The 23,934-nt window shown below is 43.2% G+C and overlaps 1 protein-coding gene across 7 annotated transcripts in view; it reads left to right on the forward strand.

The window, feature by feature from the left end:
* The window catches only part of LOC139623127 (spectrin beta chain, non-erythrocytic 5), a 30,142-nt gene extending 10,791 nt beyond the window's left edge, over positions 1-19,351 (forward strand). For 2 of the 7 annotated variants that reach the window (XM_071481092.1, XM_071481093.1), the window contains exons 11-34: positions 41-203; positions 4,006-4,151; positions 4,255-4,351; positions 4,797-4,946; positions 5,206-5,355; positions 5,876-6,132; positions 7,207-7,336; positions 7,967-8,161; positions 8,616-8,768; positions 9,675-9,892; positions 10,224-10,407; positions 10,506-10,661; positions 10,966-11,343; positions 11,589-11,708; positions 13,554-15,530; positions 16,306-16,440; positions 16,519-16,593; positions 16,689-16,775; positions 16,882-16,973; positions 17,080-17,165; positions 17,258-17,321; positions 17,435-17,652; positions 18,193-18,348; positions 18,446-19,351. In XM_071481092.1, coding sequence (XP_071337193.1) covers positions 41-203; positions 4,006-4,151; positions 4,255-4,351; positions 4,797-4,946; positions 5,206-5,355; positions 5,876-6,132; positions 7,207-7,336; positions 7,967-8,161; positions 8,616-8,768; positions 9,675-9,892; positions 10,224-10,407; positions 10,506-10,661; positions 10,966-11,343; positions 11,589-11,708; positions 13,554-15,530; positions 16,306-16,440; positions 16,519-16,593; positions 16,689-16,775; positions 16,882-16,973; positions 17,080-17,165; positions 17,258-17,321; positions 17,435-17,652; positions 18,193-18,348; positions 18,446-18,705 — 5,647 coding nt within the window. In that variant the 3' untranslated portion in view covers positions 18,706-19,351. The remainder of the gene's footprint in view (positions 1-40; positions 204-4,005; positions 4,152-4,254; positions 4,352-4,796; positions 4,947-5,205; positions 5,356-5,875; positions 6,133-7,206; positions 7,337-7,966; positions 8,162-8,615; positions 8,769-9,674; positions 9,893-10,223; positions 10,408-10,505; positions 10,662-10,965; positions 11,344-11,588; positions 11,709-13,553; positions 15,531-16,305; positions 16,441-16,518; positions 16,594-16,688; positions 16,776-16,881; positions 16,974-17,079; positions 17,166-17,257; positions 17,322-17,434; positions 17,653-18,192; positions 18,349-18,445) is intronic. The other 5 variants (XM_071481095.1, XM_071481094.1, XM_071481096.1 and 2 more) reach the window with 5 other exon arrangements.
* Positions 19,352-23,934: the final 4,583 nt, after the last annotated feature.

Here is a 23,934-nt window from a genome sequence, read left to right on the forward strand (position 1 = left end):
GTCAGCACCGCAGTAACCTCCTGCTCTGCTTGCCCTGCAGGAGTGACAGGAACACACTCTCTCCCATTGGCTCCACTTTCACCAGGGAAGACGCTGACCCCCTGACACTGGCCCGAGAACCCCAGTGCAACGTGGGAACGGAGATGCAAAGGATCATGGGAAAGGAGGTGAAGGAGGAGCAGAATCGTCTGAAAGGCTGTGTGGTAAGTAGCTACGGTATTTCATTCTATTGCTGGAGAAACCACACTGTGGCTCTTGAACAACGCCATCAGTGCTGGCAAAGGATGAGCTCAGCCTCTTTCAGTGTTACGACATCTGTGGCTGCAGAAAGTGACGCACTTTGTCCCTTGGTTTGGAAAATGCCTGATTTACAATTTAAGCAGGTTTTTACTAAATAACAGTATTTCTGGAGTCTGTCAGATGTGCTGTAGAGCAGTGGTTTCTATTCTTGGCACAGAACATACTGCTGGTTTTCCATCCTACCAGCTAGTTAGTTGCACTTAATAACATCGCCTGATGTCCCAGTTGGGAGGAGGCCTTGATAAGATGGTTGGGATGAATACCAGTTTGGCTTTAAGACTCAGAGACCAATGCTGTATAGAATAGAGTGATACATAACTTTGCTCACTGTTTTCCTTTGAGACCTCTCTATCTCCTCACAAGACCTTCAGTCTGTAAATGTTATGAATATTGCCCTGTAGGAGTCACAGGAAGAGCTGTTTGAGGTGTTATTTACCCTGGCACAAAAATTACATCAGTTTCCATGAAAAATGTCAAGCTGCCCGTGACTGTACAACATGGTTGAATGGTGGGCCAGAGCAAATAAGCTTTTCCTGTCGACCCAACATTTCACTTTATGGTAGAATAATATCTTGGCTTCCAAACACTCTAACAAAAGTACACAGTCATTGGATTAATACTGTATTAATTGATGGGCTGTAGGTCAATTCAGGGTCTATCTGCATAGCATGTGGATTTCTCAGATACAACATTCCTCATTTTGGAGGCCTACCAGCATTTTATTGAACACATGGGTGCTCTTACAGTTATCCCACTGCCCATAAACCTACAAGGAAACACTATTTGTGTCTTTTAGAAGAGGAGGTATTTAGAAACTAAAGTGTGTGGTATGTTAAAAACCAGTAATTATATGTATATTTAGTCTTTTAAGTTTACGTAAAAAATCTCCTCACAATCCATAAGTGAATGCACAGTGGCTATTTGGGCCAGCCCATAATAGGTATCCCATAATGCAATGCTCCTCCCCTTTTTTTGACCCTGAGTTCTTGTGAAATCCCTGCTGAGCCTCTGGCCTCATTTTGCCCAGTAAGAAAGTGCCCAAATGCTCAAGGAGAGAAAACTTCACTCTTTCCATTCTCCCTGTTTTTCTGGTTCAGGTCATTTCCCTGTTTTTAGGCTGTTACTGGCCCTGTGGCTTTGCCACCTGTGACAGGAGCCCATCAGGCCAGCAAGCCTGGCTCAGTTGTTTCTCTCAACGGGCGCTGAGCTTGTTTCCATGGCTGTACTGAGTCCTTTCAGTGCAGTCACTAGTCTTTATTAAACTGGGAGCTGGAGTTACCAAGGTGCGGTGTCTGTGGGAGCTCCACTCGTTACTCTTTATGGACTCCAAACAAAACCCGGGGGCCCAAAGGCCAAACTCAGAGCTAGGCATAACCACCAGTTGAACAGTAAAAGTAATTTGTCACATACTTTCGCAGCGCTTTAACATCAGCTTCTGGGTGTGCTGAACTGATTACAGTATTTTTAACGGTTTGAGATGCAGCTTCACAGGTGGGCTAGTGTTAACTCTGAGACATTTGCATATGTCCTAGTAGACAGCACTTTCAATGTATCTGCAGAGTGTTTGTACATAAACACTCTCTTTGTCATAGTCTCCACCTCTGGTGAAATTTAGCTCCATCATTTAATGGTAACTGTTAAAGTTTAAGTGTCTGTATGTACATGAGTACATGCATTATAATCTAAATATCCATGTCTGTGTTAGCAGTGGTATGGCCTCTTGTTTCTGGAGGTAAACATGGCTATCGTCTGTTTCTCAGGCTAATTGTAGCCAGATGCTGGGGCTGCAGACCAGATGGGATTTGTGCTAAGTGATAGTTCTTGGCTGACATCACTTCATAGCACATTGCAGAGAGACGCAGAGGGGAAGAGGAGCTCAGAAGAAAACAGATAAGAATCAACAGTACTCAGATAGGGAGAAATATGCTGAAATAGGAGATAATTGGATGGGGCCAAAAACACAGAATAATCAATAAAGGGCTATTTTTTGCTGTAGCTGACATAATTCTTTTTCTTATGGCTGAGTGGGATGTTGAGTGCACCACAGGAGTTGTTTACAGTGGAAGCCACTGTGAAGGATGAAGGACAGAAGCAAATATCTGAGGAGAAGACGTCAGCGATGGTTATCAACCCTGTCAAATGAATCACACTAGAATGTTAGTTTTGCAGCTTGAACACATAAATGGGCCGATAATGTGCCTCTCTGAAACTCAGACTTGACTATAAAATGGCTGGCATGTTAGTAAATGATGTTAGACCCCTTCAATTTACTGCATCTCTCGCATAATTTTGGAGGCGACACTTTTCTGTCTGACTCACGTCTTCTATAAGCCCAGTCAGAAAATAACATGGTTAAATTAAATCTACTCCATAAAAACTATTATTAATGGATGTTTGTGCTTTTTGGCTGTTGTGTAAATTCAGATTCAGATTTTTTTTTAATATGAAAGAACTGACAGATGCATGTTTGCCTTGCTGATTCTTACAGACACCTTACTTGTGCCAGCACTTTTTTACTGGCATATGTAAAAGACATTATGTTATACAGGACTATTTACACATCATGGTTGGCATTATTCATACTGTTAGACATAGAAATGTCAGCATAAGAGAATGCTTTACTAAATTCACAGTTGATTTATCTCTTAAATATCTCTTGACTTAGCGAGTAAAGCAAATACAAACAAGAACAAACAAGAATGTATAGTACCAAAAAAAGAAAACAAAACAAAATATTGTATTTAACAAAATAAAATAAAATATTTATTATTATATTATATTATATTTAGTGATGGTTCTTACTAAACACACATTGCTTCTGTTGCAATACAGTGTTTAAAACAGCCTTTCGCAATGGATTGCAGTTGGTAAAAAGACCAACAACCAGGATATCCCACTGTGTAATAGTCCAGATCTATGTAGGTCTCATTGGAAACCCTGCTGCAGGGTCCTTTGGCCAACCTTTAAAATACTCAGATGGTTGTAAAAGAGGCTTAGTGGCTGTTGATGTCTGTAATATATTTATGCACATTGACAAGGTCTGTAGCTCTGGCACTGACCTTTCTAAAAACTCCACTGCATAGTTGTGAACAGAGGCAGAGTGGACAGCGCTGGAAATCAGAACAAGAAAACAAACTGTTGCTATTTAATGAGAAGTGGGCATAGGGGATTTAAAAAAGGGTTATATTTCCAACTGCAATGGTTCTTTGGTGCTTTTTAGTCATCAAAGTGGTATAGCACATGTTGGCAACCTTGTTAGGCGCAATGTGTTCATTCATAAAGCAATTATCATTTATTTAAACATTTGCTGCCATCTGTAGTATTTTATTACAAACTTTGATGCTGTCAAACAGAAAAGGCTGCTTGTATCTTTCGCCTAGTCTGGGTTATTTCACTGAGAATAGCCAACCTTTGTAAGAAAGTATGCTTTGGATAATTTACAGGAGATACTTGACTCTACTGTGGGCAGCTGTCCATGTTGTCCAGCCTCCAGCCACATTGTAACATTCACATTAGCAGTGAGCTATAGCAGTGCCTCATTGTGTAGTGACTGGTCAGAGCATGAAATCCTCCATCTGAGATGTTTATGCATTTAGTCAACATTTATTCGGTGGATGGTTGACAGAAAAAGCAAAACATTACTCACATGGCATGTTGCTGATCATTTAGATTTTCCTACAGAGGCTTTTGCTCTTTTATCCACAGAGTATTGTTGAATGTGGGAGTGGTAGGAGAACACCGAGCAGCCAAAGCCAGGATCGGCAATCACTGAACCACACCTCTTCGCCCATGGGAGACAGCCCTGCCTGTGCAAATGATGTCATCGTCAGACATCAATTGAAGGGGGAAAGGTGACATTTCAGCCTGGCTTCTCCCTCTCTCTCTGTGACTTACATAATGAGAGGTCTTTATGTAAGTCAAAATTGGAGTCACATGTCTGTGTTTTCTTTGCAGCAGGAAGCCCAGAGCAGAGCCCAAAGTTGCCATTGCCCCGCAAGGCCACCCACAGCTTCACATACAGCTTCAGAAGTTCACCGTGTCTGCTGACAAGGTGACTTGACCCCTGCTTGGCACACCTGCTTTTCCCTTTACACCAGAAATCAACTTGTATTAAATCCTGTGCACTCAACCTCAGAATTCATTACTATGAATTGTCAAGTCAGCACTGCAGTTGTACTCATCGGTTATTACACCCGTTTCTTGTAACCAGCCACAGACATTATGTCACATTTTTAAATGAGTTGTCATGTGTTCAAGTGTGACATGTGTGCTACTGTTTTCTCATTTCCAGTAAGGTTTTTTTTGTTTTTTTTTTGTTTTTCTTTTTTAAATAAATGTTGCGTGTGCTTAAAGGTCAGGATGGGAAACATCACCTGGATCCTGGTAGCGGTGGCTCGTGGCATCTAAATGCCATCTTTGTTGCAATCAGATATTGTTCAGTTTAAACTGTTCCTCTCTCTCTAACTCTTTCCCTGTTTGTCTCTCCTCTTGGTCAGACTCTGTCCTGGCTGAAGGACAACGTATCCATGGCCACACAGGTGTGTTCAATAGCTAGCTTTGAGGGGCTGGAGGCAGCCAGGAGGTATCAACACACTCTGGAACAAGAAATCCTCACTAACAGAGCCAGGATAGAGGTGGTCAAAAGGGTAAGCGGAGGCATACTGTCATTTTCAGTTTCTCTTAAAACATAAGCACTGGATGAAGGTCTCGAATAAAAACACTCCCCATATTTTGCAAAACGGGCACCTTGACAGGTCTGGTTTGTGTATAAATCAAATAACGAGCTGACATTTCATCTGAGACGGTTTTAGGTACCCAAAGCTTCAGATTAGGCCTATATTTCACAACATGATTCCCATTCCTAAGTCATCACATGCTCTCATCAGTTTAACGCCCCTTCCTCAGGAGGGCCGTGGGCTGGTCCGTGCTCAGCACCCAGGCAGCGCCAAGATCGAGGAGTTCCTTGGCCAGCTGGAAGTCCTGTGGGAAGAGCTGCGGAGGAGGCACCAGAGGAACGCAGTGTTTCTGCAGGCCTCAGAGGAGCTTGGTTTTAGGGTAAGTTAAATATTTCACAACGAGCAGTTGAATTTTTGAGTCCCACTGAGGCAATTACTCACCTCTGACGTTAGCTTTATGGATATGACAGATGATTCTGGATTACTTCTCCCATTGTGAGACACTTTATGCTGGCCCACAGCCTGGGCTGTATGTACTCATGGTTAGAAGGTCATTTACTTTAATCTTTGCTACCTGTAATTGGTAGGGTCCGTAAGGTATAGTCCCAAGAATTTATGAAGGCTAATTTAAGGAATATAAATTGTGCTTCCATATAATTCAATTAGGGGATGGAAAGAGGCTGTAAATCCACCTAGACTAATGGCTTAGTTGGAAAGTGTGAATCTTTTAGTACAAAAGATGTAGGTCAGAGCATAGTCTACTTCCATTAGTTATACCTGTTGTTATCTCCTTTGTACAGTGCTTTACTTCTGTTTGTTTTCACTGTGCACTGAATCACTTGCAAATCCCAGCAGGAAAACCTCTACATTATTAGCCTCTCTTCTTCTCTCCTGTATAGGTTGTAAAAGTGCTTCAGGCCCTGGGCAGCCTGGAGGCCTGGCTGGAGTCTGTGGAGCTTTCCATAAAGGAGTCCGCGCTAGCCGGTGACCCAGAAACAATGAGCATGGCGGAGAGGGAGAGCTGCCTTCTGGAGAAAGAGGTGGCAGCACGCAGCCTGGAGCTCAGTGCTCTAAGGCAAGAGGTGGACCGCCTCCACGGCCACAGTCACCCTCACACGCAGTGCCTGCCAGCACGCATGGAGGAGGTGGAAAGAAAGTGAGTTTTTCAGAGAAGGAGAGGGAAAGGTCAGGGGTAGCCCATTGATGTCTCTCATCATGGAAGATGTTATGGATGAGTCCTCAGACTCTGGTAGTTTTTGCTCGTCACTGTGGTCAGGAAATAAAGTAAGAATTTTGTCAGTGTTTCCAAGAGGTCACAGGTTTGTGCTTGGCATGTCTGCAGTCCAACATGGAAGACTTTATTCATAAAAAGCCCATGTTCTTATTTAAGACAAACAATTTCACCCAATAAACCACAGAAATATATATCCATAGATCTCTTAAGCTGCTTTTTTTTCTCTAACCTGGCAAAAAATATTCTCCATGCGCTCATTCATTGCAAGACTCAAGTTTATTCATTTGTGATTCATGCAGCACTTAGTGAGGTCTACCCCACAGTCCTGACATGCGCTTCAACCACAGCTTGTCAGTGTGTGTCAGAGTCACCCATTCCATGTTTGCAAGATGACACCTCTCTTTGGTTGGCCCTCAAAAGACAGGTTGTTGCCATGGGCTCTCAGTAAAACCTTAAGATGTGGGCCTTTTTGACTGGACATACCTATGTTCATAAACACAAGTTCAGACTCTGTAAAGAACACAAAGCTGACCAAAGAAAATAAAGAAACGGAAAGGGCTCGGTTTAAGTGTTTCCAGGGTGGGGGTGTTATATGGAGCAGGGATGGACACTTGTGCAGTCTGAGGGACCATTGATGCAGGTACAGGCTTTCACGAAGCAGCTGTAAGACAGTTGGGGTGATGTCATTATTTAACGCTACATACAAGCAACTTAAGGGTCATTTATTCTGGAACAAATACACTTTCAAATTGCTCCCTTTACCATCTCAAGTATAAACTCTGCACAGACAGAGTACCTTCATGCCCTGAAGTACAGGATATGTTTATGTGACACATGATATATGATTACATAAACAGTGGTCTAGCATGGTGACTTGCTGCTTGTGGTCTCTGTAATGTGGTTCTGTTGAAGGATGTAGGGTTGTATATGCGGATGTGGATTACTGTTAAGGTGTAGCTGGTCATTAAAACATTCCCGCTGGTGTGTGTTTCCCAGGTACCATCGTGTCCAGAGTGCCCTGACCCAGCAGAGCTCAGAGCTGCAGGACACGCGAATGCTGACCGAGTTCCTGGAGCGCGTGGAGCTGGAGGAAAGCCAGGATGGTTGCCATTATAGCCTGGGCCAGGTGAGAATCATCTCACCAGAGGTGGTACTCCAAGGGTCACCTTGGCCAAAGTTAAATAAAATAAATCTCATTTAACTGTAGCTGGTTCTGAAGATACAGATAGCTTTGGTTTTGAGATATTTGTGTCTGAGATTTTTGCCTCCACCAAAATGCAAATGAGGTGAAAGGAATTTCATTCATGATACTCAAGTATTCAAATAAAAAAAAAGGTTTTCAAATAAAATATATTAAGATTCAGCTGCAACGTGTCTTTCCAGAAATGTTCAGAAATGTCCTGGCTCCTCTCAATGACGGAACTACTTTCTACTGAAGATATAGTCCTTATGAAAATTGTTAACAGTGTGTTGTAGATTATTCATAGTAACAAGGATTTGGTTTCTGGATACAGATATTGCGGCTGAATTTTTCAATCTAATTAAAAGATTATTCCATTCACTTCCTTTGGGGGGGCATCATAAACATTAGAAACAGATATGAATATAAACCTGAGCAAATAAAACCAAAATGATCTGCTTGACTAACACTACTTTTCATAATTTATATTAATAGACCCTATTTTATAATCCTGGTCCATTCATTCAAATAGATAAATCAATAGCAACTCTCTCTCTCCCACTCTGTACCTAACAGCCTCTCCACAGTGAGATTTCCTCAGCTCCTACATTGATGGGACTCAGAAGCAGTAGCGGTGGCGAGCCCCTGATAGAAAGCATGGGGGACCCTGTGGAGGAACTACGCGAGGCTGTAGAGATGCTGAATGACACCGTTCGGGAAAGAGGCCGATCGCAGAGCCATGACCAGGCCATCCAGGAGCTGCTGTGCAAGGTAAGGAGATGGGAGTTGGTTTAGACAATGTGTGCGTACGGGAGGTCTACTTCTCGTTCATTAGGACACAATGTGTTTTCAGTTATAATGATCTCAGATGATGCTGAATAGTCTGAATGGATTTAAAACCCTTCCACTTTTGTTACAAACAGTTGCACAAACCAATCGAGCCACATCTGGTTTCCTTTTGTCTGTGGCTATGTACTTTAATAGGCCCCAAACAAGCCACCACTCCCCTTCACGAGTGTTTTTGTGTTAATTCAATTTATTCTTGGTAAAAAAGCAGCACACATGTCAAAATAGAACATACACACATGCCCAGAGGCGACTTCCTGACAGCATTTTAAACGCTAATTTGCAATGTGGCTCTCATTGGAAAACAAATAATACACAGTGAAGTATAATGACTTAATGGCATCCTACGAGTACTCATGATGACTCTGTGCCTCACCAGCATGCCAGCCTGGCAGTACGCGTGGAGGAGTGCTTATGCAGCAGCAAGGAGCTCAGCCTGGACATCCTAGAGAGGGAGACAGACATGGCTGTCCAGTGTGAGCCAGATCGCTGCGGCCTAGGAGCTCTGCAGGAGAAGCAGGACCACCTGGAGGTGAGAGGAAGATGCTGGCACATGTTGTAATTATGGTGTAAACATTGAAAATGATTCACTGCAGCTAATATGATCCAGTATTCCATTCCACCGACTCTTGATTATGGACTTTTTGTTCTGTGTGATGAAAAAATGGGAAGCCCCCCTCTCGTTCTCGCACTCTCCTCCAACACATTGTTCCACAGTGTGTTTCCTGTTGTGCCAGATTTTCTCACTTCTAAAAAAGGGCCAGCCCACCCCGCTTTGTGCTGTGTTTAATTTATTATATAAACTGTGCTATGCAATCACACACATACACACATAGAGCGTGCAAAAGTTTATTATTCACACAGGATATTTATTTATGCTTGTGTGAGTCACTGTTCTGTTAGCTCTCAAAGTGTGTGTGTGTTTGTGAGTAAATGTGGTGGGGTGTGTATGCACGTCCATGGGTCATGGGGTTGGAGATGTGAGGTTGGGGATGGTAAAGTTCTGTGTGAGTCATTTTTGGGCAGTGTTGTGTTTATCACACATACACACACACACAGCTGTCTGGACTTGATACCATTGAAGAGCAGAAATGACCTAATCTCCTAAACTGAAATAACTGTGCCGTCAGCAGACAGGCATTCGCAACTCAGTGTTGTTGAGGCTTACTGTAGCTGAGAAACGTTATGAAGTATTACTCCCAGAGAACTCTCAACGCTATTAATTACTGCCTCGTCAAACGGAGAAAAAAATGGTCAAGCTTGCAAGCTTGCTATAGCGTGGCAGCCCATATGTAGACCATATGGGTCTCTCGCTGAATAATACGCATACAGCTATGGGGATGAGGTCATAGTCATACAGAGATACAATTGGTACAGGCTGTCTGAGTGATACCGGGTTTGATGGGAGATGATAGATTTTTACTTTGATTCTCCACAGATTGACTATGAAATCATCAGGGAGGACGTGAGGGAGATGGAGAACCTGGCTTCTCGGTTGGAGGAGCTGTGCCCAGAGAGAGTGCACGTACTCAGGGCAAAGATCCAGGCTACACTGCAGGCCTGGACTGAGCTGGGAAAGAGTGTGACGGAGAACAAATCTCATCTGCAGGAATTTGTGCAGCTCCAGGACTTCTTCAGGAGCTACCTCGCCATGATGTAAGCAGGGCATGGGGATGCTGTGACCCCTCTCTGAGCCAGACGTTCTTTTGTAATGCTCTTCTGTGAAAACATCTGCCCATTACAGTATCTTTTCAAGGAAAGAACAGGATGTTCTACTTGTCAAGCACAGGTCCCTGGTGGAATGTATAATTTAAGATGTGTTGAGGAGGTCAGCACAAGTTTCCTGGGCCGAGTGTGACAAGGCGATGAATATCTGTCCTATCAGGGAGTCTGGTCATTCTCATGTTTTGTGAATGTATGGCTTTTCTCACAGCCCTGTTCCTTGTCTCCTCACCACCTCTTACCCCACCCCCACTCCTCTGGATAGCTCATGGACAGAAGACACCAGGTCATGCATTTTCTCAGATACCGCCTTGCATCTTGGGAAAGATGGGCAGAAGCCACTGGCTGCAGAGCTGGACATGCAGATTGAGCAAAAGTTTGAGGAGTTTGATGAGCTGGCAGCCACAGGGAGGAAAGTTTTAGACAAAGAACACCACCTCACACAGATGGTGAGCAGGGTTACACACTTACCACTCACTGTGATCCTTGATTATGTTGTTCGATTATTTTTTTTCTGCTTTTACAAACCCTGAATAATGTCTTGCAGGTAAGAGAGCGCATGGAGGAACTGAGGAGTATGCTTGGATGGATCTTGGTGCATTGGAGGGCTCAGAAACAACAGTGGCTTCACAAAAAGAGCAGACAGGAGCCTTCACAAGATAACATTTATTCTGAGGCCACAATGTGCTCCCCATTAACAGAGGTAAATGAGCAGAAAGGCATTTATTGTAGGGATAGACCTGCATCCCTGGCAAAAAAATACTGCCCTTTAAAATTATAAAATGTGCCCCATGTAGACAGTGTCATATTTGACAAATCACTATTGACAATAAATAAAAAAATCCAAAAGAAGTTATTATATAGCCTGAAGTAGTGCTAAAGATGCTAGTGCTACATCTAACATATGTTTCCTGCTACTGGAAAAAAAAACATTGGTGGTATAAATTGAATAATTATTTACCAATATGAATATTTGTTAATTTTTCTTTGTATGACTTCCTAAACAGAGTTCAACTCCTGAGTTAGAGGCCTACCAGTCCCATCAGTCCCCAGTTATCACCTGTGATGAAGACAAATTAAAGGCAGCAGGAGACAGTCAGTCCCTATCCCTCCTGCCCAGACAAGCTGAGCAACAGGAGGAGAAGCAGATAGATGATGGGTACGAGGTCATGAACAGTATCGGACCCCGGGGCAGTGTGGCTTCCTCTTCTGAGTCTCCCAAACCTTCCATTGTGGTCCTCAAAGAGCCCAACAGCCCCACTCTAGGGGGCACGGTCAACCTCATCCTCAGCTTTGGTAACACAGGGGACAGCCAGGTTCAGGTGCTTGACCCACCTGCTAGGACTGATGAGGTAGTGGAGGAAACCGCTGAGCCTGTCCACAGGGTGAGAAACACATTCATCACTTCACACTAGACGCCATGAAACATCAGTATTACTGGCCACATATATTTCTCCCCCCAAAACTGCTGTAACAAATGATATTTATTGCTGTTCTTGAAGGAGAATTCAGTAACATTCATTCTCTGTGATGACATGCATGGGATCTCCCTCCTAGACTGTCTGCTGCTGTTCATTCCCCCCTCTCCTTTGGCCTTCATATCTTCCTTTTTCCCAATTTTTTCCCTCAGCCCACTATGCCTCAATCTTCTGCCTGTAAAAACTTTTGGAGGCGCTGCCAGGGGCTTTTGGAAAATACTTTGGGTAGTTTAAAGCGAAAGAGAAAGATTTATCGGCAGAGTGCAAATGAGGTAAATTGCGCAGAGTGAATTGGAATTGCATGCTGCGTCTCGAAGTGTGCTGGGGATGCATGCTGTGTGTAGTTGTTTTCCGGGGGCAGCATGCTCTACTAACCCCTGTTACAAGGTACAGCCAGTCTACTGCTTCCCCATGTTGTTGCCCTGTCTGTTAGCCATGAGTAAAAGGAAATATGTCATGCCAGAGTGCAATCATATCTGCACTCGCACCATCTCCAAAGACATTGTGGCTAGAAAATTTACAGTTAATGAGAGAAAAGTGAGAAAAGACAACAAACCATTTAACTGTCAGAGTTCCCATCTAACCGCACTCATAAATGCAAATTCAAAACCAAATAAAGTCTGTTTCTAATAAGGTACATACTGTTATGATATTTAGTGGGATGGGAAAAGAGAGGTGCTACTTTTACAATCCATGTGTTAAAATATAAACATAATGAATGAAATGCAGTGATACATCTGTTCTCCAAGAAGTGGACACAAATCTGTCAGAAAGAAACATATTGTCTTCATGTAACTGTTACCAGTTTGTTACAAGTTACTATACTGAATACAATGAATTACTACCAAATATAAAGTATTAGGCCTCTCCAATTTTTTTATTTTAGTTATATAAAAATTGTATTAAAATGTTTCTCAATTGATTAATATTCTGCAAATGAAAGTAGCTTTAAAAAATAGATTGTAAAATATATTCGAGGACATTTTATGTAAAAATAGACTGTAAATATTCTTAGCAGTGTTGAGATTTGAAGGAATCCTGTAACCTGTCACACATTCCACTACCAAGAGGAATTAACTCAGTAAATTTGAGGCTTGAAAACAAATGTGTATAATTTGGATTTCCTAGAATTAATGTGGATCAATTTTTAGAATAATTTGTCAGTTGTCATTTTGCCCTTTCAGCTTGTCTTGTGTAAGCTCAGATGAATGGTTAAAGCCCTACCAGAAAAACAAACAGTGAATCAGTGTGTTTATAATCCAACTTTCCTCCGACATTAAAACTTCTCTTTGGACCTCAACTTGTTCAGTGAGCCAGGATTTAGAGCTGGGAACAGGCAGAGACAGAATGAGGGTGATAAGTAAGAAAGCACACAGAGTCATCTCCCTGCTGCGAATGTTGACAGAAGCTCTCTCTGCTCCTGATGTAAACCTGCTCTTGTTTGGCTCTCTGTGGCTGTGCCACAGTTGTGTATAATAAGTGACTTCACCCTCACTTCCTGTGAAACTTCTGCTCCAAAATGGCTCCCAGTACGAGTGCACCAATACAGGCGCAGCCATTACACAGAGAACTATTGCTGAACTTTAAAGGAAGGCCCCCAGACTGCACACCATGATTTATAGTCTGGGGCTTCCACAGAAACAAGAGATTAGTCACAGAGTTGAAAGGTCAAGCCATTACAGCTGGCTATGACGGCATGTGCAGCCACATGTGATTTTGATTAAGTCCTGCAAGTGTGTGATTGCAATTATGTCCATGTTCTTTTGTCCTTTCATCTAATTTTTTTTGTCTTTCCTGTTTTTATACATTTGTATTTCTGTATCAGGCTAATACATTCCTGAATCCATTGTTTTCTTGGATGAGTGGGGTGTAGAGAAACAGAGGCATATGTTTGTCACTGAAAAGTAGCTTATTGCCTTAGTCAGTTTTGCTCTCATGTCATCATTCATCTGTAACACATAAAACAGCTCTTCGCAGTTCTCGCAGAGAGCTGCAAGGCTCCGGCCTGCAGCACGCATGAGTCTCTCTGGGGATAACCATTTACAATAACACATTTACAGCTTCAATGAAATGACAGCTCATGCATATGCCTAATATTCATTTCTCTCTCTTTATAGGTAAGTACCTACTTGCATGTCAAGGATAACAACTTGGCTGCGGCCCCTGTGTATGAGAGTATCACCCTGCCTCGCCAAAAGAGCCGCTCTGGGGCCTCAGCCTCCCCTACTTTCCTGTCATCCTCATCCTCCTCGCCATCTTCCTCTGCACCTGCACCTCAGACAACCAATGTAACCTTCCACCCTCTGACGGGCAGCGGCAGCAGCTCCATCTTCAGCAGCCTCAAGAGAATGGGCAAGAAGAGAAAGAGAAAGAGAGATGCTCGCAGACACACTATTCAGAAAATCATGGGGGTCGAGGAGCAAACAGAAGGGATGCCTCATTATGCCTGCGAGACAATCACATATGACACGCATACATGGCCGCTGAAGGAAGGTGGGAGGAAGAAGAGTTCACCGAAGAGCACAGCCAGAGGGAATAGAGTAGAAGCTATAGCTTATATGAAGAATCCCTTGTTGAAAGACATTGATACAGAGTGTTCAGGAGAATATTGCATTACTCCATATGCTGTATCAGAGGGACCAGCCACTTTAACTTCCACAAGTCAGGTGAGAGGCCACTGCAGATTCCTCTCTTTGGGCTCTGTGCTGAGCTTTGACCTACCTAAGGACATGACCCTCATCCCCAGCATTCAGGACATCATTACAATCGCCCCCCCTGAGTCCAAAAAAGGAGCAGGGACTGATCCGGACCCCCACTCACAGAGACACTCCGCCCTGAGCTCTTTCAGACAGACTCGACCCACTCCTGCTGTCACACACAGTTCATCAGATTTCAGCTTTTCTGAAACGCAGACTTCGACAGTTGTAGGAAAAGCTCTGTCTGATGTGGAGAAGGCCTCCCAACCACCACCTGCTCTTTCAGTGGGAGAAGATGAGGATCAGACTGTACCATGCAATGACCTTTCTAAAACTCAGTTTGGTCTGCACGAGGATGCAGAGCAAGAGTGGGACAAAATGTCATCAGAGGTTAAAGTGAGTACAGCTGACAGGGAGGGGACCGCCCAGCCTTCTCAGCTCCCTATTTATATGAACCAAGCCCAAAGTACAGTTGCACATAAACACGAGTGCCCTAGTGTCCACACACTCATTAGAGACCTAAATGGACACCAGTACCATAAAGGAGCAAGACCCCACAGTGTGCGTGAAGAGAGCCCTGGTCTGCAGTGTCTGAGCCAAGCTTCTCACATGGTAGTGAATCTAAAGTCAACAGTGAGTGTGAGTGTTCGTCAGGACTCAGTAGATTCTGGGATCTCCACTTCCAGCAGTATCAAGCTTTGCACTGATGCACCATGCCCAGATATCCTGCAGCCTAAGCGAGCAGTGGGGAGGCTCATGTCCCTCGAGGTGGGTGGTATAGACTGCACTAAAACAAGAGAGAACAGTGTAACGTCCTCAGGCCCATCTCCAGACACTGCAGAGCTAGAACCAGAGCCTGTCCACCTCGACCACCAGCAGTTTGAAGAGGAAGAAGAAGAACTGGAGGACATCTGGAATCAGACTACGAACTACAGACAGAGCATCTGCTCAGACATCATGTACCAGCCTGACCAGGAAGACACTGTACCCTCAGACCAATCAAGAGAGCCTCATTCTCAGTCAGCTTCACCTAAGCCACCAGCTGTGCTCTACAGGAACCTGGTCACAGCCTCTGCACCAAATCTACTCGTGGCTGAGTTCAGACTGCCGTCCCACATCCAGAGCTTGCTGGGTTACGACAAGGAGCAGAATCCCAGAAGTCACCTCCCTCCACTGGCTATAGGAGATAGGAGGTCCTGGGCAGCATTTCCGAACAGGGAACCAGCCAGCAAGACTGCAGTGACGGTGAACGAGACAGCATCTGATCCGGTGAAGCTGCCAGATGTAGGTGACAATCAGAGATACATTTATCAATACAGAGAGGATGAGGAGGAGGGAGAGGAGGTGACGGAGGCTAAGGTGGGGGAGGAGGAGGATGAGCGCACACGTTGTTCAAAGGTGAGGTCAGAGTTTGATATACTTTGACACCTACACCTATAAGACTGTCTTGTTACACCTTTTCCCTTTAAAGGGTCAGTTCACTCACTCTTACTGGTCCGTAGCTGTGAAGATTGTTTTAGTTTTAATTGCCCAGGTTTTGAGAAATAGGTCTTTATGATTCTGCTTCCACCAAAGTACAATGGAGAGGAACAGAATTTTGTTGATGGTGCTCAAAGCCTTTTCAGAAATTTAAAGAAACTTACATTAACCTACCTCTCCAGAAACAACACTGGTTATTTTACCGTTCTTAGAGCTGGAAAAATGTCTCTGGCCCATCTGGCAGCTCATTAAAACATTAAAACAGGCACAAATAAATTGTATTACAAAGAAAGTCAAAGAATTAAAGTAGTCACAAGGAAAACTGCAGATTTCTGATGGCAAAGCCAAGAAAAAGAAAACAAAACTATCTCCATGTCTAGATACCAACAGAGGTTAGTGAGGAAATACATTAGATGTAAATTGGGTGAAGTGACCCTTTAACACACTTGACTTATTTCCTGGAAGTTTGATTAATGTAGAGGTTGTTGATCAAAATATTTACTCAATATTAATTAGCATGCCAATAGTTATTTGTATGTAGTGAATATAAATTGCAGAACTTAAACTGTAAATATGTAGTTGGGCTCAGCAGCTTTTATTTTCACTTGTGCTGTGTGAGGATAACACAGCTGTACGAACAACTAATATTTTTGTCATCAGTCATCACTGTGGAATCATCTCTTTTTCTGAACAGGACCAATCAATGAGTCTACTGTCGGTCCATATGGATTTGGATGCGGCCTGCCACCAAAGAAAAGCTTCACAAAGCCTGGAGGACATGGAGAAGCAAGAAGAGCTGATGGCCACAGGAGGGCGATGTTTCACACTGGTGAGACTTCATACAATCTGTGCAGCTCGTTGCATAAATGAAATATAGTTTGATTGACCGCAGTGTTAATTCAAACAGAGTGGAAAGCCTGAGCTGCAGTCAATGGAGGGCACGCTTGAGAGGAAGCACAAGCTGCAGCTGGGTGGAAAAAAAGTAAGCAAAGCTCCATTCAGGGTTTGAGCCAGTGGCACAGTCAGCAGATGTAAAGCCTGCAGTCAGCAACACACGCGCTTATCTTATTTTCACAGGCGGCCTCCAGAGGTTGGAACTCCTACCATGCTGTCCTATATAGACACACCTTGTGCTTCTACCAGGAGAGAAAGGATACACTGAGGGTAAGCAGAAAAAAGTACAGCAAACTGAGCCTAGGAGAACAGAAAGGATAAATAATTGAAGTGGATAGAATGAAGTCAGTGATGATCAATCTGTGCTGTGATGCAGAGTTCTGCATGTGGCCTGCCGCTGAACCTCACGGCAGCCGAGTGTTCGCCTGCACCAGAGTACACCAAAAAACCCAACTGCTTTCGACTACGGTAAGACTGGGTGGTGACGTTTTAGATTACACAGATTTAAAGGCAGTGATAGATGTTTAGACAGCTGTGTGTTTGACCCCTCTGGTATCACCCTGTTGACCTTCAGGCTCCGTGATGGGTCTGAATATCTGCTCAATGCCCCCTCTCGTTTTATGATGAAGAAATGGATGATGAAAATACAAGCAAACACCGGTAATCATTATTATTTCAAGCTCATTTATGCCATTACTGAGTTTCTTTTCCACTGGTGTGATTCATTTCTGTGTTTGTTTTTTCCCTAAAAGGTCCGAGTGAGTCTGCGTCTTCAATATCAAGTGTCCCTGGCGATCAAGGCCTTCCCATTTCCTTGTAAGATATGGTGGTTAAACAACCACAGCTCTTGACTCCCACATTGAAATGCCTTTAATCCTTACAATGACACTTTATAAATAATCTTTTTAAAAATTTCTCGCTCCATTCAGAAATCCCTCCCTCTGCTCCAGTTGTCACAGCCTCGCCAAATGCCACTGTTCCTCCCGACATGATGTCACCTCCACGTTCCCCAGGCGCAAACCGCCGGGCGCCGCCCAAACCAAAGAGATTGTTGTCCTCACCAGAGAGTTCAGTCAAATGCCACAGAGTCACTTAAGGAGTTTGGATGAGCAGTCGACCATCTCATCCTCACATGGAGGCTGCTGTGGTGAGGCCTTCTGCTGTGTAGACAAAAACTATATTTACCTGGGTTTACCGAACATGCATGTGCTCCACATTCACACTTAGTGGAAGGAAGCACCACCAAACACCACTCCCCATTGTTGGCGACTGAATGGCCCCACTGGGACACACATGGTTAGACGATGCACTCCTCTATGCTCCTCATTGATCAATCAGGATTTGTACTCATACAGGATTTGTTATGATTTTATCAGCCAAGTGTCTTTACCCTTGAGGCTACTGTTGATTTCAAAAAGGATTTCAGGACTTCGTTTAGCACTGTGGTGTTTCAGCCTGCTATGATAAGTGCTCAACCTTTCAAAGTAAGTCGTGGCTGTTGCAGGTGTAGTACTGACCACTAGAGGGAGCTAAGGCTTTATCTTACCACATTTTAAACAGCCGAGGTACCACCCCACTGCACAGACACAGCTCATATCTGTTACTACAGTAGATATTTTACTTTTTGTTGCTTAGCTGTTGTTTATTTCTTTATTTCTTTTTGCTTTCAAATATTTTGTTCCTGTAGATGATGATGAGGATGACGAAGGCGGTGTCAAGCAAACCATGACTCACAGGCTGTCTGGAGCATCCAGTGACAGCACCTCTGCCTCCCCTCACTCCCCTGTATTCAGTGGTCAGGATTGGCTCAGCAACAAGCGTCGCTCCCACTCCTTCACATCAGGTCAGTTGTTATTCACCTAAATGATCTATAATCTGTGTGTCAATCACAAACAGCTGTTTTTATTGTGTCTTCTAATGTCCTTTATATGTCTTCTCAGCAACTTACCAGAAGATCAAGCCCATGTTGCATACCCCTGGAGGCCTGGAAAGAGGCTCCAACTACTGTGTGACTCTGGTTGTTGGAGACAAGTCATCAGACAGCACGTCCACGAGCAGAAGCTCCGAGCCGCCACTGCTGGCCACAGCTGGATGGCAGCGGGACACCTATCAGGACTCAGCTCTGAGGAGCTATGCCAGCCTGCCGCGGCCACGCAACAAATCTGTCTTCAAGAAATTCTTTGGGAAAAGGGACCTCTGAGTTTTTTAAATGATGATTTTATAAATAGTTTCCAATGTGCAGTGCACATATTATGCAAAGAAAACACTACTACTGACAATATTTATGATTGGAAGAGCAAGTACGGTTTTATTTTTGATGTGTTTTATATAAATCACTTATGGGCTGAAAAATCCTTTTAGTAGGTCCAGTTTACGGATATTTATATCACTCCTCTTTACTTTTCTTGTTCAGTTGCAAGCAATAACTATACTGTGTGAGTGTGCACTGTGTAGTTGTAGATTAGTTAATTGAAAAACATATTTTCCCTGCCGGTCTTATTTTGTATTTCTTTTGTATTTTTTGGGATTGTGGTTTTATGGGGTCAACGGTCTGTGTGTACAGTAAAGCTTCCTGCTCAACAGAGAATCAGTTTAGATATTTAGAGAACAACCCCAGTGATATCACAATGACTAAGTTATGACCAAGTATTAACGATATACTGAAATCACAACACTTACTGTAGTAGATCATGACAGCTCCCCTCCCTCATGTGTACATGTGTGGCACATTTTCGTCCTTCTTATACAAAAAGCCGCAGTTTGACACTGCTTGAGCTTGTTTGATATTAACACTTTTTAAACACTAATTGTACCAAAGACTCTTCATAATAAAACATTAAAACCCATGATTTGTTGTGAATTGATTAAGACATTCATTTCTCTCACACTCGTGTGTAAGTGTTCAGGCTTTTTTGTCATCTCTAGAGGCTTTGAAGAGAGAAGGGATTAGATGAGTAGAGAGATTAAAGGCCAGGCCAGGCTGAGAACATTTTCACATCCATGCCTTATTTTTACATATTAAAAACCTCCCCACATTCAAAGACATGATTCAAATAAATCCATAATTAACATTGCATATATGCTGAGGAACCAAGCATTGTCTACACACATTATGGCTGCATAATGAGTCATATGCATATAGTTTGCAATATGCCGCTGTTTAGCATTGCAAAGCATTCAGTTTCCCCACAAGCTGTCTGAGGGACAGATTAGTTAATGCAGAGAGGGAAGCAGCAAAGAATCTGATCCCTGTAAAATGTTTGGAGGATTGGAACACATGATCTATTAAGGCTAATACGTGTGCAATGCTGTATGAAAAGATGCAGTTGAAGTAATAGCAGTTCAAATGACACCTGAAGAGAATGAAATGTGTTTTTTAGTGTAAGAGCCAAAAGCATCTGAAATCAGTTGAGGCGTAATCACAGAAATCATTTGAAATTTTAATTTCAAGTCCCAGAGGCAGATGAATTTCCATGTTTGTATGTAAGTGCTGAAAGTAGCCGGTGAGAGATTGAAGCAGTCGATCTCTCAAAGAGTCGTGAAAGCTGCTGAAATGTCAGCTGAACAACAGACATGATACCAGGTTGCTGTGAAAACTTCACTTTTCTCCCATTAACCACCACACTGTAGCACTATAACTGATGTAAAAAAAAAAAAAAAAAAAAAAGAAAGAAAGAAAATGAAGAAGCATTGCATTTTGGCACAACCATTACACCACCTTTCCATTCACATAGCACTGCCAAAAGTCACAGTGTGGTCTTGGCAGGTATATACGCATACACACATGCACACAGCAGCTACAGTAGCGTATGGAATGGAAACAGTTCGAAAAGTTATGCGTTTGTGGTGCAAATTTGTCAAAAGCGCCCAGCAGAGGCATTAATCACGGCAAGTCAGCAATCTGTGAATCATTATCAAGACTATAGAGCTGAATACTGTGTGACTCACAGTCCGGTAAAATACACCCTACATGTTGTTCAGTTTTCATACAAAATCTCCATGTAGGTCATGTTCATCTTCCACTGCAATGATCTACATGTTATTAGTGCAGCCCATGCAGGACAAGTAATGATCCACAGTGACATACAGGATGTGACTGGCTAATTCACCGAGCCGCTGCATGCACATATGGCACCTATTTTCTTGACATGCATGGACTACAAACATTTGGATTTTCCCCTCCACAATAAAGACAGTTTTTGTATGTTTTTCTCCACCATCAAGTTTGGAATGACAGCCACATCCTTTGCGGCCCTGAGGGACGCAGCACCGATCAATCGATTGATCACCCTGCCCTGGATCTTTGTGCCCTCTCTGTGCCCTCTGACCTCCACATCACCCGCTGACAGCTCCCACTGCTTCCTTCACAGCTCTGGGGAGTGTCAGTGCTCTCCCGTGCGGAGATAGCGATGCACTCACCACAATCTTGGGGCTTTTTCTCTTGAGTGTGGGATTACATGACGAGGCAATGGATAGGTGCGCCACAAAACCCAACGCCCACACACTTCTCCACACTTTGGTTGCTGCATTTCCCCTTTCTAACCACTAATAACAGCCCACATGACATATCCTCCCAAAAGGTGAGGTAAAGTCCAGGTTTTCCGTTTACAGCCAAGTGAGAAGGTGAGTCACCGCAGTTACCACAGTCATTCAGAAAGATCCAGAGATCATAAAGAACGATCAAGGTAGTGTAAGAGGAGAAGGATGTCCTCAGGCCTTGACAACTCCCCTGCTGCTGATGGAAAATGGCCTTTGTGCCTCTGGAAGGATGCATCTTTACACATCATAGCTTTCTGCAGGGTATAAGTTAGTGGCTGCTCTTCAAGCCATTAGATAAAAATAAGTACAGATTCATGCCAGTAGTTGATGGAAAATAACAAATGCTGCTCATTTTATCAGTAAGGAAGAAACTTGTTGAGGTTATGCAAAGATTTTCCTTTTATTTTCTTTCACGTGCTTCTTTGAGCTTTGATCCCAAGCTCAAAAGGGGAGGCCTACAGAGCGGTGTGCTAGTGGCCCGGACACAGGCTTTGAAACCCAACACTGTCTGCCTCCAGCAGCCCCGGGGAGCCCATGAAAGTGATGTAATGGGAAGACTGGTTTAGGAATCATCAGTGGAGGGCAGTAGGGTGGAATAGTGGTTAGGAACCCAGATCAAATGGCTTGAACAACCCACCTGTCAAAACCAGCGGACATTAGTTATGATCATCAACACAATGAGCCGAATTAAAGCTCAATTATAGCTTTCTGGGATTATATCTGAAATCCTAATGTCTGCCTGTCGTTCTTTGTGGCCCCTGCAAAGCCCTGTGGCACAAACTGTGAGACCTCATATACCCAGTACATGCTTAGAAATGAAATTGATTTAAGAGAGAATTGCTAAGTACTTACCATGTGCAGGCTTTGGCACTGAGAAATCTGACATCACAGATACTAAGAAGCCTTAACCCTACATCTTACAATAAATCATACAATCATCTTGGGAAATAAACAGTGAATTTGAGGTTGGGCTTTGGGAAAGCTAGAGCAGGCTTTTGTGTGTCTCCCACATGGTCTTTGAACAATATGTCAGATTTTCATCAGATGTGTTTGGCATTTTGGCCAAAAGCTCCTTGGACAATACATCACAATATGCCATACAGCTGTCATTGTGCCTCCTGGGCTGGTACCACAAAGTGCAATAACCGGAGAGAAATTTCCTCATCTAAGGACCAGCTCCCCACCATCTACCCCCCCCGCCTCCACCCGGCAAGCTCCCTTTTGTCCTGGATTGTTGGTAAGCTCCTTGCATTTCTGTGTCCTCCATGTATGGAGGGATAAAGAGTGCAGGGTGCCATGCAGACATCTGTCCCGCAGATATGGTGCGAATGCATCCCTGCGATATGGACATTAATTCACCTCATAATCATTCAAGCTCCTCCGTACGGCCTTTCTTGCAACACTCCTCCTGCTTAGGACACATCAATAGACTCAAGTCCCCCCACAGTGTGTCCAATTGTTAGAGTCACACACAATTGTTGTACAGTAATGAAATATGATGTTTTTGAGTATGGATAGGGTTTCTCTCCTATGAAAAAAATAAATAAATAAAATATTTCATGGCTTTGAATTATTTGCTACTTTATCTAAGTACTGGTGTTATGATGATATGGAACAGTTCATACTTACATCATGTTCCTGTAAAATGATGACCTCAAGTGCCCAGTCTTCAACAACACAATTTATATCAACCATTTATTCATTACTTTTTAAAACAATTTTAATTGTTTATCCTTTTATATTTGGCCATCATTACTTTAGGCTATTTCAGCAGTATATCCATCACCTTTAGCAACTAGTTAAACGAATAATGATATTTATTCAAGTAAAAGAAACCAAATGTTTGACTTCCATTTTTTCCAAATTAGATGAACTGTACTCATAATCCCTGGCAGCTACAAAGGTCCGCCCAGCTGGGAATCGCTGCTGTAAATCATAGCTTCATAAATATCACAATATGGACAATATGGTTTCCTAATTACATCATAACACATCAAATGCATCCACACACACACACATACACACACACACAAACACAAACACACACACCCTTCACTCAGTAAAACTGGCAAGGTCTTTGTCACAGTTACATAACCCATCTGCTACTCTGCTGCAGGGTGCTGAGGATCACCTTCCAATCAGCAGAGCCAGCTCCCTCAGCAGGGCTGTTTGGTTTGCCAACCATGAACCATACCACCAACCCTAATTGCCTGTTAAGTCTGTACCAACAATAACGATGCAACGTCATATTTCCACGTTAGTTCAAAAATATGACCATTGCAACGTTGACTTTGAGGCCAATTTGGTGACCGTTAGTGCCAGTTGATCCTGAGGAAACGTCAGCAGTGGCCACAGAACAGATGCTGGCGCAGCAGCATGTCTGACGCAGATCACAGCTGGCAGCTCTCTCTGCAGCCAGCCTGACAGGTTACATCAGTTATACAAGCAGTGTGCAAAAAAAAAAAAAAAAAAAAAAAACAAGCCAAAAAATCCTTCCATGTATTTTCACTTTCAAATGACCCGAAGAAGCTTTGGTGCAGAAACAAATATCTACCAGAGGGTTTCTCTTGATGCAAGTGCCAGACTGTGGAGCTCATGCAGAGCGAGCAAGTCTGCAGTCTGTGTGATCTGAACTATCAATAATCTCATGGACCTTGAATGTTCTTAAGATACTTGAGTCTCTCAAAACCTACTTCATCTTTTTCTGTTCAACCTATGTTTAAGAAGAATATAGTCACTTTGTCTACAATAAAAACTAGTAAAGTACCAGATTTCATTTGCAGCTGTTTGTTGACAGTCACAGAGTTTGACTACATGTCTCATTTTGTCGGTCTAAAACCAGTCAAAGGCCTATTTTGCGCTGTAGCATCAGAGTAAACTGTTTATAAAT

Source organism: Trachinotus anak, unplaced genomic scaffold (genome assembly GCF_046630095.1).
Source record: "Trachinotus anak isolate AG129_WGS33_773 ecotype Australia unplaced genomic scaffold, CSIRO_AGI_Tana_v1 ptg000007l, whole genome shotgun sequence".
Taxonomy (NCBI): domain Eukaryota; kingdom Metazoa; phylum Chordata; class Actinopteri; order Carangiformes; family Carangidae; genus Trachinotus; species Trachinotus anak.